This window comes from Perca fluviatilis, chromosome 22 (genome assembly GCF_010015445.1).
Source record: "Perca fluviatilis chromosome 22, GENO_Pfluv_1.0, whole genome shotgun sequence".
In the NCBI taxonomy this organism is placed as follows: domain Eukaryota; kingdom Metazoa; phylum Chordata; class Actinopteri; order Perciformes; family Percidae; genus Perca; species Perca fluviatilis.
In genome coordinates, this window is record NC_053133.1 from 15,560,130 (window position 1) to 15,579,310 (window position 19,181).

Here is a 19,181-nt window from a genome sequence, read left to right on the forward strand (position 1 = left end):
AAGCTTTAGTATACATTTAGTTAAAGTAAAGTGATTTGTTTTAATATATGTGTGATAAGGCAGCTGACTGACAAGACTTACAACCTACACTGCAAAATAGTTTGTAACATTCCTGTTAAATTCCAAACAAATGGTAACCAATTCATTTTTTTTAAAGCTATCAATGGATTGTAGAATAAAAAAGTAGAATTTAGTTTGTCAGTCCCTTTTGTCAAAACGATAAGTTATGTATAACCATTCTCTTGCTTTTATTTGCAATTATACAATTAAAATAAATAACAGAAATATATCATTGCTTACTTCCGCTTCGCCGGTGTTTTGTGAACCATCAGATTTTGTGACAATGCGTTGCTTCCGTGGTTTCCATAGCAACGTAATATTCTCAAACAAAACCGCCTCGCGGTTCGCTTTATCCCTACAACCTCTTTAAAACAGTTTAGCTAGCTCACATTTCCAAATTTTCTGAAGACCACAAGAGGTAGGAGAGTTGAGTTAATATTTTACATATGTCCAAATTCACCACAATAGGGAATGTTATGCTAAATGCAGTTATAGAGAATACGCTAACGTTACAGTGTTAGAATAGTTTTTAAGATAGCTAGCTAACTATGAATTAGCCATCGCTTTCTAAATAATCCGGGCCCATTTTAAATTCATAATACTACTGACATTTCTCTGGGCCTTTTCCAGGTGTGTTAACATCTTCGCCACCTTTCACTGGCTATCACTTTAGTGGATATTTCCTGTCCCTCACGTACTGCATCCGGACATGAGGACTATGTGGACTAGCTATATGAGTGTCGCACTTTGTTTGACAGTGACAAACTGCGGTCCCCGAGTCCCTGGAGAGGAGAGGTCCATGGGTGTATACGTTCAGTTAGCCTTTAGCTTCTGTTCAGCTCTGGTTTATTGATAAGTGCCTCTTGTCTCCTATAACTTCGGCCTGATGCCGTGTATAAAATACATGCTATCACATGTCTCTGCATTTCTCTACCTTCCACCATATTTTAGCTACACACACTGACTGCTGTATAATTAGCAGGTGGAAAGGCGATACATAATAACACCTATTTGCAAAGTAAAATCAAAGTGCAAGTTTCACATCTCAATGTCATGTCAAGCTAATAAACAAGCCCCATGGGTACTGAGTGAAAGGAAGTAGTAGAAGCTCAGCTCAGCCTGCTGGGGGAATTGACCACTCTAATTACAACATAAATTGAGTGGTCACCCAACCTTTGGCCTCTTAGCAAGTTTCCTGGAGAGTAGTGATCTTTTTTCCCCCATCAATTATCCCTAATTGTGAATTGGCAGTTAAGGTTTTAAGCCATTTAAAGTTCAGTACAAGGTTAATCTTTGCCTGTCATTTGTGATTACAAATGCTGAAGTAATGGGGCATTATGAAATAGTTATTCTGAGGAACATTTGTTTTGCTGCTAAGGTGTTTTTGTCCATTTTTCCCCGAAACAGACAGCTCTAGTCACTGTTGTGGGCTGAATGCTTGGCTGAAGCTGAAAAGATCCTCTCTAAAGCAGCGTCTGTGACGAGCTACCATGGTACGCCTCACCATAGATCTGATTGCTAAATCTAGAAACCACTTCAAAAAGAAAAGGGGGCTCTCCTTCCAAGACTACCTCAAGACACTCACCCACCTCCACTTTTTCAGCAGGAGTATAGAAGATATCGTAAGTAGCCCTTATGAAAACTGACATTTTAATTCTGTGTTTTTCTTCCTCTTATATGCCTAATTTTTTTTTTTTTCAGGGTGATCTTTCCATGTGTAGAAACCTCACTGTTCTTTACCTGTATGATAATCAGATCACACACATTTGCAACCTTGGCTTTGCCTCCAACCTCACCCATCTGTATATGCAGAACAACAACATCACTCGTATAGAGAATCTATCCAATCTGCGGAGGCTCTCCAAGCTGTGAGTAGACAAGTTTAACTGATTGTTGTCCTGTGCTGTGGTAATCATTTAAAGTCTAAGGTATGTCTGAACATGTGTTTGGTTTTCCTGCTGTGTAGGTATCTGGGTGGAAACATGATTGCAGTGGTGGAGGGGTTAGAAACTCTCTGTGAGCTCAAGGAGCTTCATCTGGAGAGTCAGAGGCTGGCACCAGGGGAAAAGTTGCTCCTTGACCCCATGAATCTCCTCTCACTGGCTGTATGACCTATTTTTTACACTGCTCAGTACAGAGATAATTTGAGAACAGAAGGATGATCCACACTCACTGAATAATATGGGCTCTCTTCATTTAAAATTATATATTTTTTAAGTAATTAAAAGGTCAGACGAAAGCCTAATTTCCTCTTTTTATACACAAGGATATGTGTGGTGTATCAACCTGGTAGGTTATCACATCAAGTTTAAAAGATCTCAGATTTCTCAGAGGCCAGTGATTCATGTAAAAGCAGTATTGTACTGGGTTTGATGATGTCAAAGAGACCTCTGTTGCTCTCTGGTCTGACAAATCAGTTAGGTCTGTTTACTTCGTTTACTGGCCAGGCCATGGATAAACACACCAAAAGTCTCAGCTTCTTGTTTGTTTTGATAATTAAAGAAATTGCTGTGCAAATTTAAAGAGTCCCAGCTTTTTATAAATGTGCCATTATAGAACTTCAAACCAAGATGAATATTTAGCAACAGCACTATCTAGAGTCTGATTTGGACACGATCCCGGTAGATCAGGCATATAAAGAGAACACATCTAAATGCCTAATCCAAATGGATCACAAGTGAAGAAAGATGAAAATACTGTAAAAAAAAAAAAGAAATTTGGCCACATAAAATAGTAATACAGTTAAAAAAAATTTAAAAATAAATATCTTTTGTGTGCTGGGTTTTCTCCTTTAGGACCACTATGTAATATTTATTTGTAATATTCATTGTATTAACTGTAAAATGAACACTTTATAAATCTGAATTCTCTGCACAGAAATCTCTTTGTGTCCTGAATATCAATAACAACAACATTGATGATATCAGGGACCTGACAGTGCTGAAGGAACTCCAGAGGTTTTCTGCTGCTGACAATCGATTGCACAGTATGGAGGTAAATATAGCTTCTTTTTTTTAGAAAACTAAAAGTGTCCATGAAACCAGTTCAGGACTTCTTCTCCAGTGTGATAGAGTTAGAAACTGGCTGCGTGATGTGCAGTCAAAGTAAACAGTACTACATCACAGCAATAGGCTATGCATGACATGGTGTATTAAAGTCAACATACCAGCTATTAGTTGATCGGGTCAGCATTACCATTGTTCCAAAGCTTTCTGCAGTGATGTGTGAAATGATATGGAGAACAGGGTTCTAAAGAACCAAATCCTGCAAATCCCGCTGTAGGTTCCCAGTCTCCATGACTCGCACAGGGTCCGAATTATTCAACAAATCAGCGAGCCATTCCCCTGAGACTTTTCTTGCTGACAGCTTTAAACAAGCACAAGTTTCTCTCTTTCCTTTGGAGGCTGATTTTTCCTCTCTGCCTCAGAATCCATTTGATACCTTAAACCACCAGTTCTTAACTTTATGGGAGATTCATCTGAGGCAGAGATAGGACTTATGCTCACTGACTGCCTTGAAAAATGACCTGCTTGTTTTGGGCTTTTTCACTGTCGGGAGGGCTTTGATTTATCAGTTTGAATTGATATATTAACTGAAAAGGTTGATGCCTTCTTCTTTCTTACTGGAATTTAACACTAGAATGACACATTGAAAGAACTTTATAATTGACTTCATTGAGGCTACTTTTTTTTTTCAACACAAGTGATTTTCTTTTGAGGACGTTGATGCAGGTAATTGCTGTACACGTGTCATTTTTAGCAGATATCTCCTTTAATTTATACAACCCGTCTGCCACTATTGATCCTGCAAAGACAGCCCTCCAAAGGATCAATCCCTTCTTCTGCGCCATTTGCTCAGAATTCAGAGGAAACATTATGGATTTTTAAAATAGATTATGACAGGCAGTCAGCTAGGGTGACAAATGGGGAGCATCTTCAGAGACCGTTAGCTGTGTGCAGGGCAGAGAGGACAGGGGAATCGAAGCCCTGGTCAAATACAGGTTCATAACTGGCCCATCATTAGTCCAGGCGAGAGAGCCAGCCAAGCTCAGTCAGTATCCAGCCTTTGCTGTTCTCCACGCCCCCGCGTGGGGGGCAATTTGGCGCTGGGCTGCTCTTCGGTGAGGGCCTTGTGAGTGACGGCCCTGACACGATCATTTATCAAAGCCTGGGAGCGCGCGGTGCTCAGGGGTCCCCTCTGAACTGATTGCAGCACGAGCTGGAAAAGTGGAAGCGCTTTGGCCAAGACAGGAAGGCAATGAACAATCAGAGCGTGTCCAGAGAGTATTCATATTTCCAGGCTTGGATTAATGTGCCTTTAGATAAACATACAACTGCAGGCAGCTCGCTGGAGGAGCCAGCCTCACACTGCCCCAGGAGAAAACTTGTAGTTACATGACACCGGCGACACTGTTTATTAAAATAGACTGATGTGTTGTTTATGCACTTACCATTGGGCCTTGTACTTCACATTACCATTCACTTATACCATGTCTTTACACATTTTCATGTTTGTATGTGATTAGCAATTATAAATAGGCATCATATATGTTTTAAAAGAAAGTTGTCCATTGTTTCCTGTTTAGTTACTGAGCATAGCTGTAGAGACACACTATTGCCATTTGAATCATTAGTGGTTAAAATGGAAACACCATATAATACAACATATTATAGGTGAAGTTTCTTTTTTTGTGTACTCTCAGGAGTTAGAGGATGTGTTCAGCCACTGGCCTCACCTGCTTGACATGGATTTGGGTGAAAATCCTGTGTGTAAAAAACCTAAGTACAGAGACCGCCTGATAACCGTGTGCAAAAGCCTCAGTGAGCTATTATTCATTCTCTTTCTCAATGGCATCCTAATATTAAAATGCACTTTATTTCTTTGACTTACACAGGCTAATAATTAAGACACTACTTAATCATAAAAGTAAGAATATACACTGTTTACTTATTAATTTCAAATTAAATGTTTGTTTTATTTATGCATTTGTTTTATAGAGGTTCTCAATGGCCGAGAAATTAAGGAGTTAAACAGACAGTTCCTTATTAACTGGAAAGCATCCAAAGAGGCCAAGAAGAAAACAAATAACAAACATTTGATTGGTGGACCGTTGAGCTCCTATCCCTCCCTAACAAGTAAGTCACAAAAATGTGTATTTTTTTTTTTTTATCTACCCTAACATCTTTGCCAACATTACCACAATTATCCTCTAATTTGAATCAATGAGATCAGATATAGTTTCTGCATGGTCACCTCTTTGATTTAATTAGATGTATTAATTAGTTAAGTGTATTAGAAATCTTATAATATAGAATAATATAGATAACCATAATATTGAGAAACCGCTAAAAACTGTCATCATTTTTCAGTAAAATATTGAAACCATATTTTTTTCTGTTGTTAGGCTACATTTGTCATTCTTTACTTTATTATGCTGGGTTTGATTTCACACATTTGAATTTGTGTGTATGTGTATGTGTGTTCTACTGGGACTCTGTTTATATTCCAGATGACTTTAACGTGGGTCAGGGTCCACATCCTGGTCACGTCTGCAGCCACGCTAACTTGCAGAGGTGGAAGCCGCAGCAGCCCCTCAGGTCCATCATAGTTCACACAGACCTCACTTAACGTCTCACTGCATTTCATTACTCACTAAATATAAAACCATAGACATCAAATTAGCAACGTTACAACCAGCTGTCAATTTGTTTACTACATGATGAAATGTACAAATAATGAGTGATGACAACTGCTAATAGGTTTGAACTCACCCCACATCCTGATTCATCTTACAATTCTCCCCAAATTCAAGAAGACATGTTTTTAGATTAGTTTCATTGTAAAGTGGTATCAGTTATTTTAATTTCCCTCATTCCTTCCTCTTGACAAATTATTTGCTATTTTGTGCTCATGTTCCCTTGATTAGCAGTGGTGTAATAGTGCTTTCAGTCTCTATTAATTTAACACAAAGGAATTGTAAGAGAAATCTTCTATGATAGCTGACCCATGATTTGATAACGCTTGTTCTACTTTTTTCTCTGATATTATAGGGCACAAAAATAAAAGATTCCTTTGAGCGGACGTCTCAATCGTGGGGCTGTCTCATCATCACCCATCTGCAGTCATGCGGATGCTTTAGACAAAACCTACCAGTCCACTAAAATCTCCACCTCCTCCTCCTCCACACATGCAGGACTAACCCTGCTACTGCCTTAAGCGCCTCAGTCATCATAGCTGCAGTGGATCTTTCATGCTTGTATATATTTAGCAGGGCACAGAACAGTCACTGTCACCCACTTGCTGTGATGTCCATAGCTGTAGTATAGTGAATTATAGTGGTTTAAAAGCATATTTTCAAATGTTTTGATTTGATCAGCCCCCTCAAAACTACATTTATATAAAGTAATTAATAGGCTGGAATTAATTAAGAAATTAAAGAGTAAAACAATGAATAATGGTTTGTGCCCATTTCTTTCCCTAACTTTCACAGCTGGTTTATTTCTAATTACATTTTTTGGGTCTGAGGATATAAATAATCTATCCACCTACTCTCAGTCCTACAGTTCCTATGGTGTGTGTCATTTTTCTTCTGCATGCATTTCGGCAAATAAGTGAACCACGAGATGCAGTGTGGCACAATCTAAATGATCACTCTGGCTTACAATTACAAGGCTTTACATAATGTAAAGCTAACACATGCTTCTATTCATACAACTGTAATAAATCATCCAGTCCTCTTTTTATAGCAAATACAGTAACAACGGATGTATTTATTGTCATCATTGTCACTAAATGTTTGAATGAGGATCCAGTGGGTGTGTAACTCCTGAAAGACGCGGGGTTATTAGGGAAACAAGCTTACTTAACCTTCTTTTACTTCGACTTATAATTAGTGGCCCGGAGCAATACTGTTACTCCATCCTTACAAAAACAATGTTTATTAAGAACAGTCCGAGGATATACATATTATGAATAATTCCTTTCATTAATTTCCCGACATCTCCGTTTGGAGCCTTGGAAATCAGAGTGATTAATTTATGAGTCTCACAAGAATTTCCTCAATACCTGCCTGTTGATTGCAGTGCTGGAGTTTATTTATTAGCTGTTCCAATAAGCTTGCAATTCAAGACACCCTGGCAATTAGTCAAATGTCTTGCATATCACCTTACACTTGTCAGCCTGTCTTCATGGTGCATTGCGAATAGGGTTTTTGAAACATATAACCTTTATTTCTGACCATGACGAGCACATTTTTTAGGTAATTTTGACTAACTTTCTTTCCGTTGCCACTTTTTGATAGGCTTATAAAGAAAATACAGTGTCAGATTCGCAGCCAATTAGAGTGGGATATGGCCTACCACATATCAGGGTTAAAGGAAAAGAGAGTCCTGCCTCTGGCGTTGAAAACGAGCCTCTGCTGCCCTCAGACAGAAAGAAGTTAGGAAAGGGTAAGAACAGTCTTCTCCACTGCGAAGGAGTGTTATGTGGTTAGTGATTAATTACGTCGGAGTGAAATACTTGTCCGCCGCTTTGTGTATCCAATAAATGAAGGGCTCCTGAGACTTTTACGCACACAGGTGAAGTATTGGATGAGCGTACGGGGACTGCTGCGCACCTTTACTGCAGACGCACCACTTTATAAGGATAAGCTGCACGTGGACTGGGACTATTCTACATTGAAGAGCAAATTCTCTATCCCATCGAAACCCTCTTTGGATTGCCTTCATGTCGTTTTTGAGAGATACCCGAGGTAAACTTAATATCAGAAACTGCTCTCATGAGTTTGTAGCCTACACCGTCACTATGCCTGGCAGGGACTTCGTTTTTTACTGCAGTTCCTTTGACATGTCACTGAGCAATCAGCACAAATTGGAGTCTGCATTGGTGTCTTAGTGCAACTTTGGACAGCTGATTATCTTCAGTCTGCTCTCTTATTTTGGCTTTTTAGACCAGGAATGGGTTGTCTGTTTAATTTGGTAGCACCATGCATGTTTGACAACAGATATTTCTTTATTAATGGACTGCAGAAAACTTGAATTATGGTTTAATAAATAAATGCAAAGGCAATAACTTAAATGATCATATAAGTTAAAAAGTTAAGTTAAAGGTAGAACAGGGCATATAGGCTAGACAGCAATAAATATGCCAATGTATCATTGTCTCTAAAATAGTCTTGTCAATTAGGCTATAACTTGAGCTTAATAAAACGTGCAATATAACGGCCAGGTTAAACTACATCTGATGCAATTCTTCAGGTCTGTAAGTGCACCCCGATGGCTGGAAGACAGGCGCTTCGAATGGACAGTGCTAATTGCTCCGGGGCGGCTGTGGATGACAGCCCTGCATCCAGTCCGAGCTCCAGTCCCAGTCCGGACGGTCGTCGGGAGCTTCAGCGGGCCAGGGTGCTCCAGACCGGCGGGCTCGGCGGCAGAGGACGCCCGGCAGCAGCTAACGCGGCGCGGGAGAGGAGCCGAGTGCAAACCCTGAGAACCGCGTTCCTGGAGCTACAAAGGACTTTGCCGTCCGTGCCGCCTGACACCAAGCTGTCCAAACTCGACGTGTTGATACTGGCCACCACCTATATTGCCCATTTGACTCGAACTCTACAAGAAGAAGGCACGGAGGAGGGAGAGAGCACAAAACAAACAGAGGCGTTACACTCATTGAAAGGTGATGGCTACCTGCACCCAGTGAAGGTCAGTAGCATTATAATAATAATAACAATAACAACAATAACAATAACAATAATAATAATAATAATAATAATATTAATAAAGGTATGCTATAGGTTCATCTGTTTTTTTTTGTAAATTACGACTCAGTATTTTATTGTAAATCGTTTTGTTTCTGAACGAAAATGATCACATATAAATCTACAATGCAAAATATTAACTTTTTAAACAGTGTACAGGCTACTTATTGATGTAACACATTTTCAAAGCGTGCAACATCATCCGCGTTGACCTTTGGGCCTATTTTAGTAGTTAATTTACTAACAAATGAAATGTCTTTACAGAAATGGCCCATGCGATCCAGACTGTACGTCGGAGCAAGCGGACAGTTCCTCAACACCAAACCTTCACAGTCAGAAAACCAAGGCCCATCGTCGTCCACCTCCCAGTAATGGGCTTAAATCATTTTGTATGAAACCATTTCATATTTGCATGAGTTCATGCTGTTTACTGTTGCAGCAGCATTATGCATTATGATTGTGGATCAGATTTTACTTCCACTAAATCCCAAGGAAGACATTGTAAATTAATATATTACGTGAATTTTATTGTATACATTTTGAGAAAACATACATTATGTTTCTCTGTTGTTATTTTGACTTATCCTGTTTGCCCTGCATTGTGCAGTTCCGTACATGTCCCAGCTATGATATTTGTAGAAATTCCACGGGGTAACGAGCCCGTCATGCTTGAGGTGTGCACTTTCAGTTGAAACATTTGCACTAAATGCATGTGTGAATAACTTAACATCTGTCATGTGAAGTGGTCTGTCAGAGAGTCAACAATGGAGGCTCTTCGTCTCATGTTCCTTCTTATTTTTACATGCATGGTTGTAAATGTGTTTGTGAATAAATGACTTCAGTGAAAGAAGAAGAGTCTCTAAGGTTTTGACTATAATAGAAATCTATGAAAGTGTCCTTTTTTCATTAGGTCTGTTTAAGAAGAAAAAAATATGCCAATTTTCAGTCCACATAGAGGTTTTCAGAGCATTATTATTGTTATTAGCCTATTATTATTATTATTATTATTATTATGCTGTATTATTCGGTATTCTTCTTGCAATTTAGGATTGTTCTTTTATTTTGTATTACAATTGCATTCAATCAAATACAGCGATGGTGCTCGCTTCAAGGCTAAATAAATAGTTGGTTTTAATGGCTCCAACACAAAATGTATTTGCAGTGAAGATTTATGACTGAAGAATATGCAGCAGTTTTGGCTGAGTAGGTTTAGATCACTTTAGAAATCCAATGGGCCAAACGATAATAAATATATGCATATCTTACATTAGTTTCAGCTGTGTTTATAGTGTCAACATGTTTAAGAAAGCAAACCATAATTACATAGGCCTATAATTTTGTACAAATTAAAGGCGTAAATATTAAACAAATTAGCCTCTTCCCATTTAACATTTTAACAATTTACAATTTCAGTGAAAGCTAAAGGGATGAAGTTGTGTTTTTTAACACTCATTAGAAAACGTTTTCTTAATTTGACTAACTGATCTGATCATATGATGCAGCTTCTTAAAATATGGATATATGGATAGGCAGATCAAAACATCTTTAAGAGGAAATATATAAATTGTTATTCTAGCCAGTTTGAAAGAAATAAGGGAGGTTTACAAAATGATTAGGTCGTTTATCGTGTCTGTTTTATCTGATCTTGTGAATTTCCACTATAGATAACTAATTCGTCACAACCTGGTGCTTTTATGTAATGTATTAATTTGCCATTTTGCTATCTTAAATATGAGCGTCAACTAAATAGGATGCAGCTGGTGCTGACAATATAATTATTGCCCCAGCTGTGCACTACATGAGCTTCAGTACGTACTGCGCAGCTCTGCGGCGCATTTAAGAGAGCTCGGATCCGGAAGTGCATTCTCTTGCCTTGGAGGAGACAACGATGAGCAGAGGCGAACGCTGCTCCGCATAACATGAGAAAACTAAAGAAGACCGTATCATGTTTAGTCTTCATTACGACGGTAGGCAACAGTGGGACTACTTTGTTTCCCCAGCTTTATTGTTTGCATGTGGTAGACGCGCTTTCCGGGCGGATTCGCAGTTAGGGCTAAAACACAACCATTGCTTATTAGCTAACAGCTAGCTCATGTCTCGGCCACGTGGGGAAGAAAAAGCGCAGCTCAACTCTATTTAGAGTAGTCTTCCTCATGGCACAAACCAAACACGTAAACCTAAGTTACTCGAGACCAATCCTATAATTGGAATATAACGCGCACATGCCTCAAGTTTAACATTACAAGTTAATTGAGTCTCAGAAGGCTGGCAGCGCAACGCACGTGGATTTGGATTTAGTGCAGGGCCTGCTGTTGAAGTTACACTCACGTGTTAATAGTATACCATACAAAACTTGTCTTAGCCTATATACAGGCAGAAAATAAAATGACTAATCGGTGACTTTAATGGATCTTTACAAATTACCTTCAGCCATACCTAACGTCATTAGTAAACCGGTTTCGATGTCTCTCGAGACAGGTCTCTCATGCAAGTAATGCAATAAATCATTCTATTAGACGGTTAAAAAGAGAACTCCCTCCGTGTCACTCAGCCCTGACCATATCTGGCTCTGTGCTTGGGTCAGTGGATGAGCTGCTGGTTAGGGAATTGTCCTCCCATTATTTCACTGGGCAAAGTCATCATGGCTCCCTCGGAGGACGTAAGGTCGTGACAGAGGTGGTGACGTGCTGTTGAACCTGCGATGTGTTAGCCAGGCTCCCAAGCTGGGTTCCGCAGCTACCCTCTGACCTCCGGGTGATCAGTCATCTGTTCTCGCTTTATTGGCTATTTCTTAAGTACATCCTATTCATGCAAGTGGAAAATCAATATTACTCCAGGGATTAATTATTTGTGGTTTGGAAGTTACCATGACAGACTTGAACAGATATTGTGGGAAAATATTGCTTTTTTTTTTTTAAAGATGACTGAAAATGTGCATTAACTTTTGGACCTTTGTGTTTATTTATAGATGTGTGGATGAAGATGGAACATTTTATCTGTGATTGGTACACCTGGTAAGGTTATTTCTAGATATCACTGTTAAAACAAGATTGCAGGATTGGTCAAATGTGCTTTGAAGCCACTGAATTAAGTGGAATCTGTTATATTTCAGATGTGGAGTCACCATTGTCTACCACAGATGGCCAAATATTGGTTTTCACCGTGTGGACCTTAAGGTGAGCTTCAAGTATTTGACAACTTTTGGCTGTGCTTTATGGTTACGGCCTGTTCTGCTGCTGGAATAGTGATGACTTCACATTTTGCCGTTTACCCATCAGACAATAAAGTGGTGAAACTGTGACTAACTGAATCACCAGCATAATGAGATCAATTGGGACTGGTTTTGCTAAAGAGCAAATATGATGTGGATAATGGCATTTAGACTTTAAAAGGTTTCTGTCCCATTTTTCCCTTTCAGCTGCTTCAGGAGTCACCCTGTGGTCAGGGACATGCATCTGATTTAATCCTTTGTCTCCTGTGCTGATCTGGAGGTGAGTTCCTTGCTACAGTATTTTGTTGTATGGATAATGCCACTGGGACAACAATGTCATGTTTAGTTCACCCACAAGTAACTTTTGTCCTGATGTAAACTGGACTTTGGAAGGCAGTCCTGCATAGCTTAAATGAGTTTCTTAATGTTGAGCACTGGCAACTCTTGCAGCTGGAATAGTGATGAGATTACCTTTTATGCCGTTTACCCATCAGACAAGAGAATGGTGAGATTGTGTCTACTGAATTACCAGCTGCATTAGTTTCACTCAGCCAAGTTGTCCAAGGATCTAAGTTTTTTTTTTTTTTTGCATGCACCACCATAATGGTGTTTCATGTATGATGGTAAATGTCTCCTTGAATTATGGAATTGCAATATGCAGGCTTGAACAATCGACATTCTCCTACAGATGAGCAGTTGGTGCAGCAGTGGAACAAAGACGCACGGTGTCTGCTCCATCTTATGTGGTATGTAAAGCCCATACTGAACTTGTTTGTGTCCCAACTTGTCAAGACTGGCGTGTTTGCTTCATGTCCTGATAAAGAAGTAATGATGAGTTCACCTTTGCCGTTTACCCATCAGACCACACATGGGTTGCTGAGAATGTGACTAACTGAACTAAAAGACAAAGTGGTGAAACTTACAAATCACTGGATGTTTTGTACTGATTTACGGTTTATGTATTAAAATTTCTTGGAAAGGTTACGGGAGCTGTTGGCTGATCAGACAGTCTTGTGGGGTAGCCTAATTTGAAAGGTAAGTACAGAACCCAACTTTTCAACAAATGTCTTGAAATCAGGTTTTAGATGTTTAGATTAGATTTATACCCCAAATTTAACACTAACTGCAGTTTTTTAATTGTCCCATTTGTGTTCCAGTGTTGCTGGAGCTGATGGATCACCAGTTAGAGGAAATCTGGAGATTTGTTTTTTTTGGGGTGACACCCAATCATTAAAAATAACTTGCTGAATCAATTGTTTCACTGCATATCTTTTTTTATTTGAGATGTACTGTATCTAGATCCTAAAGATCACCAGTGAGTAACTATGAAGGAATGAATTGGGGGGGCTCGTATCATATCAATTAGTTGTGATATTGTGCTACCTGTGTTTTGAACGTTGAGGGCTACTCCTCTGTGATGTACGTGTCTGCTCCCGGTGCGTAGGCATAGATGAAGCGTAGGATGTTCTGGTGCAGCTCATCCAGGGTCTTGTCTCTCTTGTGCAAACCATCCACATCTCCCAGGTCACAAGGAAACACTGCGTCAGGTGGAAGAACGAGGGCGGAGGCCCCTGTAGGAAGAGGCAGGCATATTTTGAAACTGTTACTAGCCCTCCTTATCGCTTATCAATGACCAATACCCAGGGCCAGGATGCAAATGCGGTTAATGTACAGTAATTTACTTAAATGTTGACTATGCTTTAACACGGCTTATGAACCAGTCAACTGCATGGTTTAAATGGAATATAGGACAAACTAAATAGGATGAGTACTGCATTTGTATGTATTGGAATCTTTAAGGAGGGATGATTAAATTACCATGCCTGAGAGTGACTGAGTTTTCACAGAGGAGCACAGCAATCACGGCATCTTCCTCCTGTACTTGTGCTCTGAGACACAATTTGCAGTGGGCCTCGGCCAAAGAGATCCTTCAACAAAAAACGGTAAACGATTGCCAGTAGATTTTTATTTATTAATCTGAAATTTGTATAAAGTTGGATGGCAACAGAGGTAATCAAAACTGCTACAGGCCATGTACAGGTTTGAAATGTACAGCTTGACATTGTCCTGCAGTTAAACATTTACTTAGTTTTAGTTCCACATAAAATGTCACCACAGTGGGAATTAAACATTTGTCATAACCAAATGAGAAATTCTCCACCTAGTGGATTAATGGACATTACAGTGACACAAGCTTCACACTGGTTGAAATGTAAAATGGCAAGCAATTGCATTTTTGCAGTAGAGTGCTTACAGTAGTTTGATGGAGGCCACAGATATCTTGACACCCTGACTCTGTGTTCGGACTCTACGGCTGGCCATGTAGTAACCGTGGATGATTTTCTCTGCTCCAGCGCTGAGCTCCACTTGCAGAGTCAGTGCATGAGCTACCAGCTGGAAGGTATAGAATTTAGGACAGTAAGTGTAATTTAAGGTCGATGCAGAAACTCTTATCAAGTCAGTGTATTTTAATAAAGTAATGCAGAGTTCTTGGTAGCAGAACATGTTAACCTTGTGGTAGTCTTGAGTAGAAAACTCCCAGCAGGATGGGTAGAGGGGTTTTCCAGGCTGCACTGCCTGCTGGAGGGTGTGGATGGTCTGAGCAAGCAGGGCCTGCTCTCCCACCGTATCCCTACACTGAATGACCAGGCCAAAGGCATCTGCCAACTGAACTGGTACGGGACCCATTTCCTGCTCCGAAAGAAGAGAGGCCATCGGAGAGCTGTCTAATTTCTAACATGCTGTTAACCTGCCAGGACAATATGCCTTCAAGTCAGAAAGTAACTGGAATCTTAACCATATCTGAAACTTCTATTTGACTGGTTATAGTCTATTGTTAACCTTTCCCCTCCCTGCAAAAGAAAAAAACAAAGCATTGATTATCCTCAAGGGCCATGCTGTGAAGTAATGTTTGGGCAGGGCACTTCCTTCAAGGAAAGTAAATAGTTTCAATTTCCTGTTAGTACCATGTTGGTTAGTACAATCTACAAACATCTGAGTTGAGTAAAATGGGACATTTCTTGAAGTCAGTGTTTTGTACCACACAAACTTAAGTTCTGCTAACATTATTTTCCAAAAAATCTCCATTCAGACCTGCTAGTGCACATTCAAACCATCTTTTAACTGAGCTATACAAGAGTAACGCAACACCATGTTGAGTTTGAACCCACTGCTGTTCCCAGTAGAGTACAGTCTGCCCTCCCAGACCGTCGAGAGGCATCCGTGGCGTCTGCGAGGGCCCAGAAGCTGCAGTGGACTGGGAAGGAAAGCTGCTGGTCAGCATCCTCACCATACTTCTTCCCTGGGATGAACACAGCCACTGTGCAGCTCTCCAGAACTGAGAAACATGTAGAGAGCGGGAGAGCATTGTACAGGTAGACTAGCTTTTTTTTTTGTGAGGAATTATACATAATGTGAATCGCTGACAGAATCCTATCATTATAACGAATGCCATAATTTATTATTGATGACTTTGGTGCTCTACCTGACTGAATAGCATCCAACTTGTCCTTTTTGTAACAGCCCAGATCTCCCAACATGCAAATGCCACCAGTGGCTAGCAGGGCGGAGCCAGCATGGATGTTAGCAGTGCCTGCTCCGTGTTCGTCCCGGGACAGAGATGCAAACATCTCCCCCGAGGCCTGATGCCTGACCCCTCGACACGCAAAGCTCAGGCTGTACGTCATTAGTCTGGCACAAACAGGGGTAACGAAGGTTATATCTCAGGTTTCATATGCAGTGTGTCCACTTCGGACGTTCAAAGTTGGGTCAAGCAGACCAACTTACCTGTCTAGTATGAGAGTGTCAGTGGTGACAACTAAGAGATCCAAGTTGTGATATGTGTCTTTTACATCTGCTCTAGTCTGCACTAAGCTGAGCAACAAGCTCAGCTTTAGGGTGTTGTATGTGCCTGGAGGAGCCACGTCCAACCCAAAGCAGTGAGCCACAATGGCAGAAAATCTCCAGGGAGAACCGGCTGTGGCCTTCAACAGTTCCTGAAAGCTGGCACTGACTTTGTGGGGATCTGTAGGTAGAGGTAGAGAGATGTTTCAATATGGTGATGAAAAAATATGAAAATTGTTTAGATTCATATACTGTCAAGATGTGCCAAGATTCACATGTTATCAATATGCCTTTGGCTTGGATTTCTGTGGATTTGGAGCAGGACTTAAACTGCCTTACACTCTGGCTCCCACGGTTGGACGCTATTTGCCTCTACACTCCAGGTAATGCTGGGCCACTGGTGCACATGCGCAGGAATGCCTAACACCCTGTAGAGTTGACCGACTCTCATTGAGTTACACAGCTCATCTGTATGAATAGGGAAAACAAAGCAATAACATTCAAAGGGGTTGTCCTGTGCTGTCTGGTGATTATTGTAGAAACATGCATGCCACCTACAAACCACTGCCAAGAGAAACAGAGGGAGGCTTTTAGAACAAAGATTTCTCTGTGTGCGAATTGCACAGCCAGCTAATGAGTGTTCCTTGCACTTATTAACATATGTGTTTAGTAACGGGAACCCAGTGTATTGAATTCCTCTACAGGACTGGGTCAACAGAATATGTTAATCCTAGTGCTGAGATTTGCTAAGCTCCCAGGGGTTCTGGCTGGACAATGTTATTAGAGGGGACAGAAACACTTAATATCCCACCATGAGGCACTGTGTGCGGCTGGCTGCACAAAAATCTATTTATTTGAACTCTCCCCCACTAAGTTTGTGTTCCAAAGTGAGCCTCATTTAGTAAGCCAGAGAAAATTAATGACAAACCTCGATACATCGGACTGTGTGTAAATATAAGCTATTACAACCACATTATTCAGGACTGGGAGTGACTGTAATGGATGAGAATATTACCAACACATAATACCCTTTAAAATTTTGAGGGTATCAATCTAGAGTACAGGATCTACTTTAAGATTTTACTTGCAAATGAAAACTGAGCCTTTTAACCTAGTTAAACTTAACTTAAAGTGCTCACTTGTTCTATGCTGTGCAAACAAACTGGTTGATGGACAGTCTCTGCCAGTCTCCATACCAATGTCATTGCTCTGCATCTTTTAGCTGTCATACAGTATACTGTCAAACCAATGAAATAATCCAGGGGGTATTCATGTCTAACCCTCTTACAGCAAAGGCTTTGATGATTCAAGTTTGAATCAATGTTTATTTCATAGGTATGTTAATGGTAAAGTTAAACAATATCACAGACTCTTAAATGTGACAGGGATGTCTTTTTATACTCCACCAGAGGGAGATCAACTGATTGTGTGCTGATTAGTTCAGAAGTTGTAAAGGAAAGTAGTCCTGCTTGTGTTCTGCAGCTGTTCTCAAGATTAAAGAGGCTTGAAGATGCCAAAAAAAATTCAACTCATGTTTGAAAGATCACAGGGGAACTTGTAACACTCTGTACTGTTAATGGTATAATTTTTTTATTCTTTGTTGATTATGATGTGCTGTAATACATGCTGCTAGTGCCGACTCTCTCTCTTAGGTGGAAATAGGCTTAGCTATTAGCTTTGTTTCCTCTTAACGTTTTATGTTGCTACAACAATTAATCAATTTGTTGGCTGGGTGACATTGTAATAGGGGACAAAATTATGCAGTTATGGAGTGGCCTGTGTTTGAGCAACATAAAATCCCATACAATCTGTAAACTTGTCTAATGTAGACCTACCTCTGAGAAACAGGGTGACAGACTGGTACCTGAGTGAGCTTTGCTGATGGGCACTGAGAACATCCAGTGCTTTGATGTGGATCAGCTCCACGAGCTGTTTGTCTGTCTCCACAAAGAAACATTTGCAAACACAATCAATGCACAGTTTTCTTTTAACCTTGTGTACCAATTCAGATGTCTCCATTCCAGTGGCATTCAGAGGCATCACTCTCACCTCCCAACACTCTAAACTTAACATCTTCTTTCAGTGGGGAGCTGCAGATCATGCAGGTGAAGTTGTTTCTCACGGTAGCTGACTCTGTGGCTCCAGGTGCATGGACACGAATGTAGTGAAACCCTAGAGTCGCCATCCAGGGAAATGAAATTAAAAGTGAGTCCAGTTTTAAGTCTGTGAATGATACTTGCCAGAGACATTTTGTGTGTGCAAACCCAACTGACTCTGATCGGTCTTTACAGTTAGTACTGCTAGATGCTAAGAGAGGTGACAATGTGTCTTCCTTGCAGTGACTTACCTGTAGAGCAGGAACAGTCATCATTAATGCAAAGGAACCTGGCACCCTGGGTGTATTTCGTGACCCTTGTCATGGCAATGACCAGGCCCTCCATAGAGACAGGCCTCATGGGCCCGTACCCGCGAGGAAAACTACAAAGGTCCATCGTGTACTCGGGGAAGGGAGGCAGATGTGTCAACTTCAGAATCACATTCACCTCAAAGGGAACAATCATATGACACATTGTTACAGGACTGTGTCAGTACCAGTGATAAAGAAACCGCTATAGCTGCACCAATTTATTCATACCTGACTCTCTGTGTGTATTTTTTCAACAAGTGAAAGTGTCTTTATGGCCAGGAAGCAAACCTGAATGAGGAATTAGGCAACTCTAGTTAACCTCATAGTAGAAGATCAAATTTTATTTTAGCTAGCTAGCTCATAGTTTTCACTTACAGACTGAAACAACGCTGTTGCTCCTATGGGATCATGCAGAACACGGTCACCCAATACAGGATCCACCTCTATCACATCAGAGGGATTCACACTGATACAAAACCTGTAGACTGCCTCAATCTGCTGGGGGTCTGGAAAGGAGGGGCAACGTTGAAATCCTAGCTTGAATGTAGTAATTTTAGCTTTCATTGCCACTAACTTAACGTTAGGTTAGCTAGGTAGCTAGCTAGCTTTCCATTTCCCTCTCAGCGGGCCTAACGTTACCGTTGAATGTTTTGCAATCTTCGGCCAGTTTCTGAAGGCCACCACTTCTGTCTAAATAGACCAGAACTGATTCTTTCAACGACAAAATGTCAGCCATTTTAACTTAGTGGTAAAAAAAAGTAGTACGTTTTTGTTTTGTTTGATTTTTTTAAGAAAGTAGCTAGTAGCTACTTTGCTAAAGGTAACGTTGGCATGACGACGTTCACGTTGCCATGGTGACCACCCAGCAGCTGAAGGACTAGAATTTGGTGCGATAAAATGATGTAATA

At 40.4% G+C, this 19,181-nt stretch overlaps 3 protein-coding genes and 1 long non-coding RNA gene across 6 annotated transcripts; 3 read left to right on the forward strand and 1 right to left on the reverse strand.

Annotated features, from left to right (window-relative positions):
* Positions 1 to 336: 336 nt before the first annotated feature.
* On the forward strand, positions 337 to 6,512 carry ppp1r42 (protein phosphatase 1, regulatory subunit 42). Of its 2 annotated transcripts, XM_039790389.1 has the most exons (9): positions 337 to 478; positions 1,468 to 1,682; positions 1,762 to 1,928; positions 2,027 to 2,165; positions 2,938 to 3,054; positions 4,763 to 4,880; positions 5,058 to 5,195; positions 5,570 to 5,657; positions 6,111 to 6,512. In XM_039790389.1, the coding sequence occupies exons 2-9, from the start codon at positions 1,551 to 1,553 to the stop codon at positions 6,121 to 6,123; spliced, it is 912 nt and encodes a 303-aa protein (XP_039646323.1). In that variant the 5' UTR covers positions 337 to 478; positions 1,468 to 1,550; the 3' UTR covers positions 6,124 to 6,512. The 2 variants fall into 2 exon arrangements, with proteins under 2 accessions (XP_039646323.1, XP_039646322.1); XM_039790388.1 differs by having other exon boundaries at positions 5,570 to 6,512.
* An 892-nt stretch (positions 6,513 to 7,404) lies between these two features.
* LOC120552371 (transcription factor 24-like) lies at positions 7,405 to 9,677 on the forward strand. Of its 2 annotated transcripts, XM_039790394.1 has the most exons (4): positions 7,405 to 7,508; positions 7,612 to 7,810; positions 8,316 to 8,756; positions 9,077 to 9,677. In XM_039790394.1, the coding sequence occupies exons 3-4, from the start codon at positions 8,334 to 8,336 to the stop codon at positions 9,182 to 9,184; spliced, it is 531 nt and encodes a 176-aa protein (XP_039646328.1). In that variant the 5' UTR covers positions 7,405 to 7,508; positions 7,612 to 7,810; positions 8,316 to 8,333; the 3' UTR covers positions 9,185 to 9,677. The 2 variants fall into 2 exon arrangements, with proteins under 2 accessions (XP_039646328.1, XP_039646327.1); XM_039790393.1 differs by having other exon boundaries at positions 7,433 to 7,810.
* Positions 8,552 to 19,057, reverse strand: mcmdc2 (minichromosome maintenance domain containing 2). Its single transcript, XM_039790390.1, has 15 exons — positions 18,913 to 19,057; positions 18,649 to 18,779; positions 18,502 to 18,561; positions 18,214 to 18,409; positions 17,916 to 18,038; positions 17,702 to 17,803; positions 16,206 to 16,334; positions 15,810 to 16,047; positions 15,508 to 15,713; positions 15,194 to 15,360; positions 14,535 to 14,714; positions 14,278 to 14,417; positions 13,842 to 13,951; positions 13,407 to 13,594; positions 8,552 to 8,663 (listed from the first exon to the last, which is right to left on the reverse strand). Exons 1-14 carry the CDS (start codon positions 19,007 to 19,009, stop codon positions 13,428 to 13,430), a joined length of 2,046 nt encoding a protein of 681 aa, XP_039646324.1. The 5' UTR covers positions 19,010 to 19,057; the 3' UTR covers positions 8,552 to 8,663; positions 13,407 to 13,427.
* LOC120552372 lies at positions 10,647 to 13,281 on the forward strand. The gene is made up of 7 exons (XR_005637990.1): positions 10,647 to 10,779; positions 11,781 to 11,826; positions 11,925 to 11,988; positions 12,231 to 12,303; positions 12,712 to 12,769; positions 13,004 to 13,058; positions 13,181 to 13,281. It is a non-coding gene; the product is annotated as an uncharacterized LOC120552372 (long non-coding RNA).
* Positions 19,058 to 19,181: the final 124 nt, after the last annotated feature.